We start from the raw sequence: 13,188 nt of genomic DNA on the forward strand, positions 1-13,188 counted from the left end.
AGGAGTCCGGCTTATCTATGGGATACTCTAACATCCAGTGACCCACATTGTTCTTATCGCCAACGTCAATGAAATTCTCAGGATCTGTCAACCAGCGAGTGTCAAATCTGGAGGTCTGTAAGTTCTGTCGACAGGCAGGATAGCGAGGTCCGATTATTTCCAGTAGATCTCCACGAGGTTTGAGCATTTCCGGTAGATTTGCAGGAAATTCGATCATTTCCAGTCGATCTGTTCGAAGTCCGATCATTTCCGGTAGCTTTACACGAGGTTTGATCATTTCGAGTAGATCTCCACGAGGTTCGATCGTTTACAGGCGACCTCCAGGAGGCCTGATCAATTCGAGTTGACTTCTCTAGGTCTTTATATTTTCCTGGTGACCTCCATGATTCTCGATCGCTTCTGGTTAGCTCTGATCGCCAGTTTCCCGAGGAAGAAGAAATTCCGCGGTCCCTGCTGAATGAAAAAAATTATGAAAATTGGCTGGGGCCTCGGAAGTTATAATGAAAATTATAACTTAATATTCACTTCATAAAACAATGTTGGTGCAAGTCTATCAATGCATCAGCAAGTTTTTTAACGAGTTTTGATAGATAGCTAGTCAAACAAGCCAGCACGCAACCAAATGTATTCCTAATATTAAAAAAAAAACAATACCTCCAGAAGTTCTTTCCCTCGTGTTGCTTCCATTCGTCACGTGTACGAGGCACCCGCAGCCAGTACATGGAGTTAACCTTGCAGCCAGTTGCTCTAGTTCCAAGAGCCGTCTGCGCGTCGCTCTTGTAAGGGATAGCGCCTTTACTGTTGAAGAATTGCAGGACCGTGACGAGGTTCCTACCATAACGCATCATCAACTCTTGGTCGTCGCAAGGGCCGCAGTAGAAGATGATCACTCCTGTACCGTCAACCGTAGTGCGAGGGCTAGGCTTGGAAGTAGACACTTTCATCGAATGTATTCCTTCCAGTTTCCCTTCTCTGTACAAATTGCAGGACTTCTTCCACATGGAAAACATAGCGTCATGCTTCACGAATATCATCCACTTGCCGGACTTTGACTCATCAAATATATACTTGGAATACAAGTCATCTTGCACCTCACCGATGAAGTGGACATCTTGTACGGCACTGGGGTCTTCAATGCGTAGGAAGTTCTGAAGTCTCGTGGTTTCAGGTGGTAAGGCCGTGGCTTCTTGCTGCAAAGACCATCAGAAAATAAAATTAATATAACTTTATTATATCTCAGTTCAGCGGGGTTTTCAATGGCGCGCTAGAAGTGCATAATGGTCCATTGTTCGTAAATAATGGTGCGTAATGGGGCGCCAGTAGTGCGAGGTAGTGCACTATACTGACTGTAGTGCGCTCATTGTGAGTGGTGGTGAGCAATGATGCGCAATTATCCTTCATGAACAATGATAGTGGTTGGTAGTGCACAATCTGGTAGTGGAAATTTAGTTATGCAATGTAACTAAATAATTGTGCATATCATCAAAGACGAAACAACGAGTAAGACGAGTGATGAAAACGCATCTCCTTAAGTGAAACAATGATGTACGTCTCAACAATATTCACCAAACACTCGGCAGATGTTAATAAAATAACTGAAGGTTCCAGTCTCCATGCGCAGAGAAGGATAGGCTATCCGAGATACAGTCGCATCACCTACACTACAGTCCTGCTGTCAGTGTCAGTAAGGTTATATGAATGTATATGTACCTATCTTCAGTGGGCTACTGATTTCATTGTCATCAAGTTGTTCAGGAAACTAAAATATAAAACTATATGAATATAATACGTATTATACGATATAATATATAGTATACTTTATTATATAAATATAATGCTTTAGTTATGAAAAGATAACATGATATTGATATGATATAGTTGTAAAAATTTTAAGAGGAAATTATTTAATCCTAAGAACGCAAGATTGGCCTTGATAAAATTATAATATTAGGTATAATCAAGTTATGCCGAAATAACTCTAGTTAAATGATGTTACATTTATTGCCACTTATGCCGCCGCAGCACTTAATGTCTCAAACGTCGCCGGCCTTCAACAGAAACGACCGATTTTATAAAAAAGGAAACTCTGAATCACATCTTTCTGAGGAGGTCGAACCGTCGAAACAGTTCAGTTGTTATCATGTGTTAAATGAGTTAATCGAACCCTACAAATCGTATTTCTGACCAGCATTATAAGGTTTTTATTGGCGACTTAAGTGCAGCATCTGTTGTGTGGCGACTAGTGTGCCATCGACGGCAGCTCGTTCACATTGGCAAACGTACTCACCTCTTTCTTATCCACTGTTGACATGACTGCCACTCTTTCCGTCAAATTGTGTCTGCTGAATACACCAATCCACTGGATTCTTATGTAAGCTTTCACAGCCTAAGCTTCTATGGCCACTAGCTACACCGAAAGAATAAATGAGAGTAAGCAGTACAGTGCAGCACAGCAGCAGCACGCAGACTACGTATTTATACCCCGTGTAGGTAGGGAACCATAGGAGACACTAAACGAGTGTTCAATTCAGTACTAACGTAAGCCGCAGGAGATGCACCTACTAATCTACTATTGCTGTAAAAAGGTATAGTAGATTTATTTATAAAACTAAAACACAAAAGTTGGATTACTGATAATAATTTTTACAATATGTTCGCAAATTAATGTAGATCTGGTGTATTGTTCACAAACATAGGAAGAAGTTCGTTCGTGAACGCTTGGCTTCTGTCCACTCCTCGTTTCAACCTCGTTGGAACGTGTTTCAGTTACTAAAAACGTTGTAAATTTTGGCCAATTCTGTATGATGGCTGCGATATATTTCAAATTTGAATAAAATCTGTTCATTATTGACGGATTTATGAGTGCCAGAGTTGAAAATGAAGTTAGGTTTTCCGTATTAACAAAAAAGTTATTGATGTAAAAATCAGAAAAAATTCCGTCCGCAAATTACTGATATTATCTACTTATATTTCAAATTTGAATAAAATCCGTTCATTATTAAAGGATTTATGAGTGCCAGAGTTGAAAATGAAGTTAGGTTTTGCATTCGAGTTCGCACGCGAGTTCGCTGAAGTGTCGGACCGGTGTCTCGACCGACACGTCTCGCACAATTTTACGGCCGGACTCGCGGCAGGTCTCCACAGGTTCAGTACGTCGGACAAACTAGTTCGTAACCCGTCCACTCATGAAGGCTAAATGTTACTTGATAAAATACAAGAGATTTCATTTGAAAAGTAAAACTAGGAAAGATCGTTCAAGATGTTACAATTTTTCGTTAGTCTATGCAAATTTTAAGCCCAGATGGTTTGCAAAAATTTCACTCAGTAGAAACATATCATTCTGTTCCGTTTTCATGTACCTACATTGTTTTTAAGTTATGGCGTCAAGCCGACAACTTTATTACATACTCTAGAGGCGACTCATGATAATTCGATAGATGTGAGACAAGCGGGAAAAAGTAAAAAATGACGCGTATTAGGGTTAAAACCTTAAATATGGAATAGCTACGTCTGTGTTTGGAGTTGGTAGAAATTCTTGCTCACAAAACATGCTAATATGATCATATTTATCCGGTCTGAATAGTTGTTCCGGCCATATTATAGTGAACTCTCTGAGCATTGAGGATTTTTTGTTTAATGACTCGTCCAAAGTTAGGAAGTGAAATTGACTCTAATTTTAATCTAATGTTATAGGTGCATATAGTTTTTGGAAATTTTTTCACTTTCTAAACTAAAGGAACTGTACTGTGCTATTCCGTACCCTGTTGACAAGCACCGTTCCTTCCAGTCCTACACCCATGCACGTTTCACTCAAAGAAACAAATTAGACTTTGTCGAAATTGCCATTCACTTTCTGCCCCTGCTGTGTTCATCTAGAGTTCTAGACTTTAGTTTGGCCAGGCAAATGGGCATATCAGATTGAGGAGATCTATTTCAACTAAATCTTTTGTGAGATCAGCTCTCTATCTATTCGGCGTCTCTATAACGAGTATATATACGTGTTAAAATAAAGTTAAATTTATTATTTTTTCTATTCTACCATTTGCGGCTAATCGAACCTTCGTTTATTGAAAGCGACGGATGAAGCTCTTTTCTTATCCTGGGCCTATACTTTCAAAAAAAGTTAAGAGACCGTAAGTTCATCAGCCAATCATTGACGGCCTTTCAATTCAAACAAAATCCACCAATAAAAGATAAGAGAATAGAGCGTAAGTACTTACGTTCACTTAGCGAGTTTTGAAAGTATGGCCCCTGGACTTTGTGTAGGCACTTCTTCAATTACTATGTCACTCAAATTATTCTGTGATACAAATCCTACATCAGATCCCAATTGCTTGAGTTCATGAAAACTCATTTTTCAAAGTTGAGGAGACCGTCAATGAAACAATGCAGTGGTGCTCAACCTTCTTCTATTACAACAAAACTTAATTAAACCAGACACCTGCAGGCGTAAAGTTACGCACAACTTCTTTGCGTTGGTTAACCCTTTGCGTACTGATAAATTAACTGTTGACAATTGCTTTCGCTCGGGAAGAACTGGTAACTTTCGGGATGAACAGTTTTTTCAAGGTGAACACATCGCATTATTGTGAAACAAAGCCCTTCAAAGTTTGTTCATGCTGTGTATGAATAAAATTTCACGGTTCATGCTGTACGTGTACATGAACAAACTACTGGATAAAAGCTGTACATGACTTTCATTTTATCCATCTGGATAAAATACATTCCATCTGAATTAACGAATTAATTCATTTATTAACATTCATGCGAATAAAAATGAATAATTGGAAAAATGTCCTTTTCATCAGTCCTGACATAATATGAGAGCGATGAGAGGAGAGGAAGTCTGGGCATGCATTTCTTTCCAAGAAATAAAGAAAGAAATCAAGTTACAGGATTGAATAATTAAATCCTTTTCGTGTAAGATATAATAGTCTGACTGCACCATGAGCAGCACTGAAAAATCTGGCTACCATTAAAGCGACGTTATAAAAATCTCATGGATGTCCCTGTCAATGAATGTCAGCCTGTTAGACAACAGAGGCATAACAGGGTTTTAGGGACAGGAGCTTTTGGCTTCAAGATGTAAAAAGTGAGCGAACTTTTAATTTCACAAGCAGCTAACAATATCTTTATTACAGTTCAACAATAAACACAGGGACTACTCTATGTCTACTGCCACTCAGCAAATGGTGCCCTGAGCATTGATGAATTTAAGCATTTTTCTGCTTGAGTTGCGTCCGCGTTGACGGAGAAGGGAGTTCGAATAACCTGTTAATATGAATCTAATTCATCCATCTTCAATGTAAACAGGTTTTGCATCCGTCTTTATAGCAGATTTTTCAGTTACCGTAAGTCCAAGCATTTTACAATGAGTTTCCAAACAACCATCGTCTACTCCTGCCCTCGTTTTCCGAGTAAGTTCTTATCGAAATTTTAGAAATCCTCAGGTTCTATCAACCAGTGAATGCCGAAGCTCGACGATCCCGGCCGATGGACCCATCTTTCCGGCTGTTATATGTTGTTTCCGTTTGACCTACAGGATTCGCGATCGCTTCTAGTTTGCTTTTGTCGCCAGTTTTCACATTCAGGATTAAAAATTTCACGGTCCCTGCTGAAGAAAAATAAATACATAATTAACAGGATGAAATTATGTTGAAGATCATACACCATTGCACAGTCATGATGTCAATGAAACTCACTCTGCAATCATTCAAGTTCGCTTTGGAGTGATATCCTGAAATTATCTTCATTAATTATCTCACAAGAATTATAGCACACCTAAACTTCGATACTGTTTTTAATTAAGAATGATTGAAACATAGATAATTTGTTGACCAACCAAATAGATACCTCCAGAAGCTGTGTCTCCCAGTCTGCCCGTACTCGCTCCATCTCTGCGCCACAGGAAGCATGTACAAGTGGTTCTTTTTGCAGCCAGTCGCTCGAGTGCCTGATTCAGATTGCTTGTCGGTTTTGTAGGGGATAGGTCCTGTAGTATTGGTGTACCTTAAGAGTTCGACAATGTTCCTGCCGTAACGTAACATCAGATCCCGGTCGTTGTACGGTCCGCACTGAAAAATGATCACTTTTTTCATATCGCAATTAATAGTGCGAGGGTTGGCTCTGGAAGTTGATGCTGCCATGCAGGTTACTCCTTCAAGTTTTCCAGCTCTGTAGAGAGAGCAGGCTTGCTTCCATGCAGAAAAAAATTTCTCAGTTTTGAAAAACAATATCCACTTGCCTCCCATTGATTCACTGCAAGCATACTTACGAACCAAGTCATCTCGTTTTTCAACAAGATAATGAAAATCAACATCTTTGGTGGGGTCTTCAATTCTGGTGCAGTTGTGGAGCCTGTCCTCATCTTTGGGAGTTGCTACCCATCTGTACAGAACAATTAACAATTTAATTTAAATATCCACGAAAGTCGTTCAGGCAATAAAAATTACCCTATATAGTCGATGCATTATCTCATTCTTGTAATATATCTAATGGAATTAAGCGCAACCAGCATAAAAATTCTGTGATCAAGAACAAAAGTCATGTTATTCAGGAACATGTCTCAAAAGTCTCAGTAACTGGTTTAGGCACAAGATTAGTGACCTCATGTTGAAGGATTAAGGTCAATAACTGAAAATTTAACACAATTCATTCGACTAGCAGGAAACATTGGAGCAATTGTTAGGCAGCAACTAGAAATGTATAATGACAACCATATAAATACAACCATCGAGTCATGTTGGGACATAAAATGAAATTTTCGATAATCACCAATTTTCGAAACGACAAATTTTCGATAACCCCACACAGGTCTTCGATAAAATAGTTTCTTATTTGACTAATGAAATTAACTGTATTTTTGTTCTCATTACGGTAAAAGTAGCAAAAAAAATTACATCATGCATTGATAAGCCACAAACTTCCCCTGAAAACAACCTATTTTCATGTATACTCAAGTTCAGGATTCGTACAATTTTCCATAATTATGCATGTATAAGTGGTCAATTTAGTCTAAATTGTTGATTTATTTAATGTGAACAGGTTACTAAACAATGTTTGCGTGTATAATAGTTGCGAACATATTACAACACATCTCTTTGACTTCACTTCTTATTGTTTGTTAATTTGTTTGTTTGATACAAATCTAATAATCGATATTTAACATATTTCTATATATATACCTGTCCAATTGATCTGAAATTTTGTAAACTTGCGTAAAGCCGGAGACAATGCACGAATCAATTGACCTAATGAGTTTTTTAAAAAAATGACAATTTTTATTTTAATATTAAAAAATAAAAATAATTTGATTTATTATTATTCAATACTAAAATGATAAATTTATTGTAGATGTGAAACATTTGAGACACTGGTCTCTTTAAAAGCGTTGTATTTAAAAAGTAATTTTTAAACTTTTAAATGCATATTATTTTTATTCTATTTTAATCTTGCTAATTCTCTTAATTATAGTGATGTCCTTAGTTTGTTCTTGAAAACTCATCTACTTTGGTCATCAATGTGCCATTTGCGGGGATTATGAAGTTATTTCCATATTACTAGGTCAACAAAGACGTTATCAAAAATTATCTTTGTTACCTTTGCGACGTTATAGTCAATCACAAAGGCTCATATTCTTCTTTTAAAACTGTTTAAAGACATTGTTTAGTCGAGATCAAGAAAATCTTACAACTACATATCTAACTGTGGCTTATGAAACATTTTGTGAAAGCATTAAACAAAGAAGCTATGAGAGTATTTATCCGATTGCATCGGCGGCAAATGCTTTCACTTACAAAATTTACGGGCTTAATGCTTACACACGAAGAGATTATATAGGTGCTCATACACGGGGATAGTATTAGCTGTGTTAACTACAAGTACTTCACACTTCAAAATTTGTGCTGATGTATTCTTCAGAACGGATGGAGTAGCTGAAGACGTAGCCTGTTTCTGTGCCAGGATGCAACACAATGCAATTGGGCTGCTGCCGCCGTTCTATATTTTCCTTGCAGGCAAATGCTTTTAATGTTAGGAACTATTTCTTGTCCAAAATAGAATTTGGTAATTGTTCGAAATTCTTATATGGGGGGATGGCAAAGTTCACAGTAACTTGCATGAACAGCACATTGAAAAAGAGATGATTTCTATCAGTGGGAAGTACTTGCAGCATATACAGTACGTACTATCGCGAATACTTCTGCTAGTATAAGCACCTTATAAGCTCTTTTTGAGAGCAAGTGACCCCTCCTTGCTGCTCTCCGATAAAGAAAAAATAAGCCCAATATTCAAAATGGAAAGTATTTGCAGCTAATACTGCCGGCTAAAACTTTCACCGTTCATGAGCACCTTGATTATGTTTTAAAGTATTGGTCCAGTTTCAGTTCTCAAATACAATGTGTTGTGAGAACCTGTTCATATATTACCCTTCTCTAGCTCTATCCTGCATTATAAGAGCATTCAGGTTGTGCGGAAATTTTGAAACAGTTCATCTTAAGTTATGAGTCAAGAATTTTTCTTTTTTGGTGTGAGAATATTGAAATTGTATTTGTGATAACTAGCTATCTCACACTATCCATTAGCTTTACATTCAAATTAGTTCGGAGAAAAATTACACTTTTGTAAATTTTGAAATCATACAAAAAGCGAACTCTTTATCAAATACTTGGTTTTGAATACAAATACGGTGTTAATTAAGCGTCTCACTTTTCAATGACGCGAGCAATGACCACGTGACCGTTCTCCCCGGCACCGGCAACCTGACTGCCATCGTTCGACCAGGCCAAGTTGAGGAGGCTACCGCAAGCCGGACGATGCAGAGAGTGACACCACTGTAAATGGGACGAAAAATATCCGCATAACAATTTTTCATCCGACTAGACATTGGACAGGTTTGATAGTTTTTTAATTAAAACAGGACTAGAAGCGGTATGGACATGCTTCAATTTACATCGGCCCTATACCACAAGTCGCGTTTTTGCGGGTCTACTGTTATTTGTCGTTCTAGTTCAAGACAATTAATAATTTTCATCTCTGGAATATTCATTGAGAATCCATTTTATTATCGTATATCTTAATAGTATTTTCCGTAAAACAGCTAAGCATCTGAGATTATCCTCAGGCAGTTCCTGACAGTTATGTCATATACTAATTTGTGAAGCAGGGAGAAATATAACAATTAATCATATGAAGTAAATAAACGACCAAAAAATATAATATATACGAATCCTTTTCTTTCACACCGATTGACCTACTATTCTTTGCATGAAATGGCTTAACTTCAGGAATGAATCTAAGCGATTCATCATAACCAGTCTTCAAAAATCATCACAAGCTCCCTCACAGTTCCGCACTCACCCCATTCTTGTCGCAGAGTATGAGTGCGTTGTACGACCCCATGACGAAGAGCTGCCCGTCCGCTGCCCATGCGAGTGCAGTGATGTTTTGGTAGCGGGGCGCTGATATGTGCAGCTGCCGGCCGTCGTGATCCCACACTTTATAGCGCTCGTCTTCCCCCCACGACACGATGAGACCGGTGTTGGGGTTCCAAGCCACTTTCAGGACAAGGGCTTCGTGGGCTTCCCACTGAAGGATGATGGGAAATTACAGAACATTATTTTATAAAATTCTTTTTGTAAAACTAAAAACATAAATAAATCTAGGGTTTTTATAAAATTCCAGGGTTACTTACCGATTGAAAGACTTATTCGCTGTTATAAACAAAATATCATTACGAAATTAATTAAGAAGAATAGCTTGCTTAATTCTAACGATTTGCGACCTTGGAGCTTGCACCAAAAGAAACATCATTTTTTCTTTACCGGGCGTTACAATGAACGTGCGAATTGTTTTCATGAGTTCATCAGTGATAGCTAAATACTACAATACTTGATCGCCAAAATCATTATTAAATTGCCAGATAGTTAACAACATCGAACTGAATAAACATACAATTTCCTGGATCCAACATACCCCCGCCGTGGGCAGCAAGTTAGTGGGCTTGACTGCAAGAGGCTCTTTGACGAGTGCGATGCCATAACAAAAATACAAAACTATTGGTACAGTAATTCATCAATAAAATACTAAGCCGCACCTGTATGGGCTTGGTGTTGGTTGGCAGAGGCTCGATGACTAACGAGGTGCCATAGCAAAAATGCTAAACTCTTGATACAATAAATCATCAATAAAATACTAACCCGCACCTGTAGGGGCTTGGTTTTGGGTACCAGAGGTTCGATGACTGGCGCGGTGCCACAGCAAAAATGCTGAATTCTTGTAATAATAAGTCTTCAATAAAATACTATGCTGCACCTGTATTGGCTTGGTATTGGGTGCCAGAGGCTCGATGACTAGCGCGGTGCCAGACGTGTAGAGCACCGCGTCCGAGTCAGGGGACCAGGCGGTGCTGTAGACGAACCCTGAGCTCTTGCTCAGCCAGAACCTCAGCATGCCACTACGCGTCCAGACCTTCACCAGGCCGTCCTCACCGCCTTAAATATATTGTTAATATGGAGCATGGACCTCTAGAAGTCGTAATGAAAAATGATGCAGGCATGATCTTGGTTCGATGTTTCACAGCATGCTGAGAGGAAGGATGATAGTAAAGGCAGTGATGAAAAACAAGGACTTTAATTATATCTTTATAATTATATAGGTTGCCAGTTTACTATTAATATCATTATGAATCTTCTTATATCAAATAAAGAAAAAACCAAACTATATTAGTAAAGCGAAGGAACTCTTCACCTTTGAATTTTTTCGGTCATTTAAGGGATACTCAACTAATATTCTCACCAGTAAGAAAGCTCGACCCGTCGTGATTCCAGCGGCCAGTTAGAGCCGCCCCCTGGTGGGCAGCAACGCTCTTCTCTACGTGGCCCTTGCGGTTCACGAGATGAAACTTGCCTGCAACCAGAGAAATGAATGAGACATTGTCCAAATAATGATGCACTTTCTGCCTCACTTTTCTGAACGTGGCCCTTGGGGCTCACAAGATAAACTTGCCTGAGTAATGAAAATTTTTGGGCATTAGCAACGAAGCTTGTAAACACTTGGCTGAAAGAAAATTTCGCGTCACAAGAATTCAACGTTCGAAATATAATTTTTTTAAATTTCTATTTCTCTTTTTTCTATTTATATTTGTACGTTAATTTGCACATTTTACATAATTCTTTATTATCTTGCAATAAAGCTTTCATTTAAATTTTAAAATAACATTGGATGGCAGAGATCACAGTAAGTTGCATGAACAGCACATTGAAAAAGAGAAAAGAAGCATTCAATTACATTTGAAATGTTATCAAGATCATTGATCAGGAATACATTAATAAGTGTTACTTTTAAAGATCTATATACTAAAAGTCTAAAACTAACCGAAGCTCATTTCATGGAATTTAGCAGTTGAATTTCAAAAGTTTAAACATCGATTCCTTTCGAAGCAATACGAATTAAATACAATGAACATTCTTTTATTACTTCTGCAAAATTTAGAAGAGACAAAAAATGATAAAATTACAAACCATCATCCGCTGTGATAAGAAAGATGATCTCTGCCTCCGCATTGCCTCCTTGCACGCCACTGCGAGGCCTCACGTGCATTTCTAGCGGGAAAACATCAGCTGGAAGATCAGCGACTTTGCTCGTCTCACCGCTGGGTACGTTCCAACGTAGCAGCTGGTGGTCGTTTCTGGCATATTTAAAAAAAAAAATCTTATTTAACATTAATATTATTAGTATTAAACAAGCACTAAACAAAAAGACAGCAGTTCACAAGGGTCAAGATCCGCGAAAAACGACATAAACGTTGAGGTTCGAATTTGGGCTGTCCAATCAATTTTATAGAATTTTAATTTATAGAAGACCAATCTTGTACTTGGAATTTAAAGTTATGATAATTGTTTAAACCAATGCCCATATGCAGATAAACACAAATAGAAGTTTACGAATGCACATTGAAGAATCGCAATCGCAGGTCCAGCTAACTTGAAGTTAATATTAGAGAATCGTTAGTATCATTCGGAATCTATGAAGTCACTATATACACTCACATGAGCATTACCTTCTGTACTTATAGAGATTTTTTATTTGAAAATACAATTATGAGTAAAAAATTGAGGGATTTGCGTCGCGTTTCTACCTTTTGTTTTCACTCCAAAAAATCAGTGTTTGAAGTTATTTTTCTTTCACGGTCGATCTATTAACAAAAATTAGTTAGTTATTCATAAAGTAAAATATACCAGTTTAATATACGAAGAAAATATCTAATCAAACGAAACGAAAAAAGTAAGTATGTTTAGGAACACAGTTGTATTTCAGAGATCTTGGGCTTGTGCGGTGATTGCGAAACTAGCTTAAAATGCGCGTGCGGCCTATAAAAGTACCCGTAGCAACCTGAGTGCACGTAGCAACCTGAGTGCATGTAGCAACCTGAGTACACGTAGCAACCTGAGTACACGTAGCAGCCTGAGTACACGTAGCAGCCTGAGTAGACGTAGCATCCTAAGTACACGGCCCATTTCTCGTCTGTGGGCGGTGGGTTTAGCTATAAAAGCCGTCAGTGATTGGCTGACGAAGTTACAAACTCATAGTCATAACATATTCCCGAAAGTACGGCTTCAGGTCCTATACTTTCAAAAAAAAAAAGTTAAGAGATCGTAAGTTCTTCAGCCAATCATTGACGGCGTTTCAAGCCAAATTCACCAATCATAGACAAGAAAATAGAGCTCAAGTACTTACGTTCACTTAGCTAGTTTTGTATGTATGGCCCTAGGTTAGTGCTCACCCGCATGAGTAGAGCTCGTCGGGCGTCACCCAGGCCACACACGACACCGCGTCTGAGTGTCGGGGCTTGCCCTGCAGCGTGACTTCAACAAGCCGCATCGTAAACTGTTCACTCTATGTCTGCTATTTCATCTGTAGCAGAAATGATAGCAGCATAATGGTAGTTATGATATGCAAGAATGATTAATTATTAGTACTAGTTATAATTCTTTGAATAAGTCACCAGTTTTAATGCTTATTAATATTATAGTATTAGTAGTAAAATTTAATAATTGTTAGTACAGCATAATGGCATTATAATTGCAGTTTATATAATTAGTAAAAAATTAATTAATGGGAGAATTAGGGTCAAAACTCGACAAATTTGGCTTTTTCGTTTTCACTGCTCATTTTGTAGCTGCTGAAAAG

General features: G+C 38.1%; 2 protein-coding genes across 3 annotated transcripts; both read right to left on the reverse strand.

Annotated features, from left to right (window-relative positions):
- Window positions 1-81: 81 nt before the first annotated feature.
- On the reverse strand, window positions 82-2,465 carry LOC108664885. 2 transcript variants are annotated; one of them, XM_018151578.2, is made up of 3 exons: window positions 2,288-2,465; window positions 655-1,190; window positions 82-450 (listed from the first exon to the last, which is right to left on the reverse strand). In XM_018151578.2, the coding sequence occupies exons 1-3, from the start codon at window positions 2,309-2,311 to the stop codon at window positions 102-104; spliced, it is 909 nt and encodes a 302-aa protein (XP_018007067.1). In that variant the 5' UTR covers window positions 2,312-2,465; the 3' UTR covers window positions 82-101. The 2 variants fall into 2 exon arrangements, with proteins under 2 accessions (XP_018007067.1, XP_018007066.1); XM_018151577.2 differs by having other exon boundaries at window positions 82-453.
- A 2,251-nt stretch (window positions 2,466-4,716) lies between these two features.
- LOC108664887 (intraflagellar transport protein 80 homolog) lies at window positions 4,717-12,911 on the reverse strand. The gene is made up of 9 exons (XM_018151579.2): window positions 12,782-12,911; window positions 11,520-11,686; window positions 10,795-10,905; window positions 10,312-10,490; window positions 9,358-9,585; window positions 8,707-8,831; window positions 6,279-6,387; window positions 5,854-6,074; window positions 4,717-5,614 (listed from the first exon to the last, which is right to left on the reverse strand). The coding sequence occupies exons 1-9, from the start codon at window positions 12,877-12,879 to the stop codon at window positions 5,515-5,517; spliced, it is 1,338 nt and encodes a 445-aa protein (XP_018007068.1). The 5' UTR covers window positions 12,880-12,911; the 3' UTR covers window positions 4,717-5,514.
- Window positions 12,912-13,188: the final 277 nt, after the last annotated feature.

Source organism: Hyalella azteca, unplaced genomic scaffold, assembly GCF_000764305.2.
Source record: "Hyalella azteca isolate HAZT.00-mixed unplaced genomic scaffold, Hazt_2.0.2 contig8565, whole genome shotgun sequence".
In the NCBI taxonomy this organism is placed as follows: domain Eukaryota; kingdom Metazoa; phylum Arthropoda; class Malacostraca; order Amphipoda; family Hyalellidae; genus Hyalella; species Hyalella azteca.

What these genes read in the sequence shown, in the direction of transcription:
- LOC108664887 (XM_018151579.2), bottom strand. Translation starts at nt 12,879, where the DNA reads ATGCGGCTTGTTGAAGTCACGCTGCAGGGCAAGCCCCGACACTCAGAC. An exon ending in CGGGTCGAGCTTTCTTACTG is followed by an intron (nt 10,491 to 10,794) that starts GTGAGAATATTA and finishes AATATATTTAAG; the next exon opens with GCGGTGAGGACGGCCTGGTG. An exon ending in TTGAAAAACGAGATGACTTG is followed by an intron (nt 6,075 to 6,278) that starts GTTCGTAAGTAT and finishes ATCATTTTTCAG; the next exon opens with TGCGGACCGTACAACGACCG.
- LOC108664885 (XM_018151577.2), bottom strand. Translation starts at nt 2,311, where the DNA reads ATGTCAACAGTGGATAAGAAAGAG. An exon ending in CAACAGTGGATAAGAAAGAG is followed by an intron (nt 1,191 to 2,287) that starts GTGAGTACGTTT and finishes TGGTCTTTGCAG; the next exon opens with CAAGAAGCCACGGCCTTACC. An exon ending in GAGGGAAAGAACTTCTGGAG is followed by an intron (nt 454 to 654) that starts GTATTGTTTTTT and finishes TTTTTCATTCAG; the next exon opens with CAGGGACCGCGGAATTTCTT.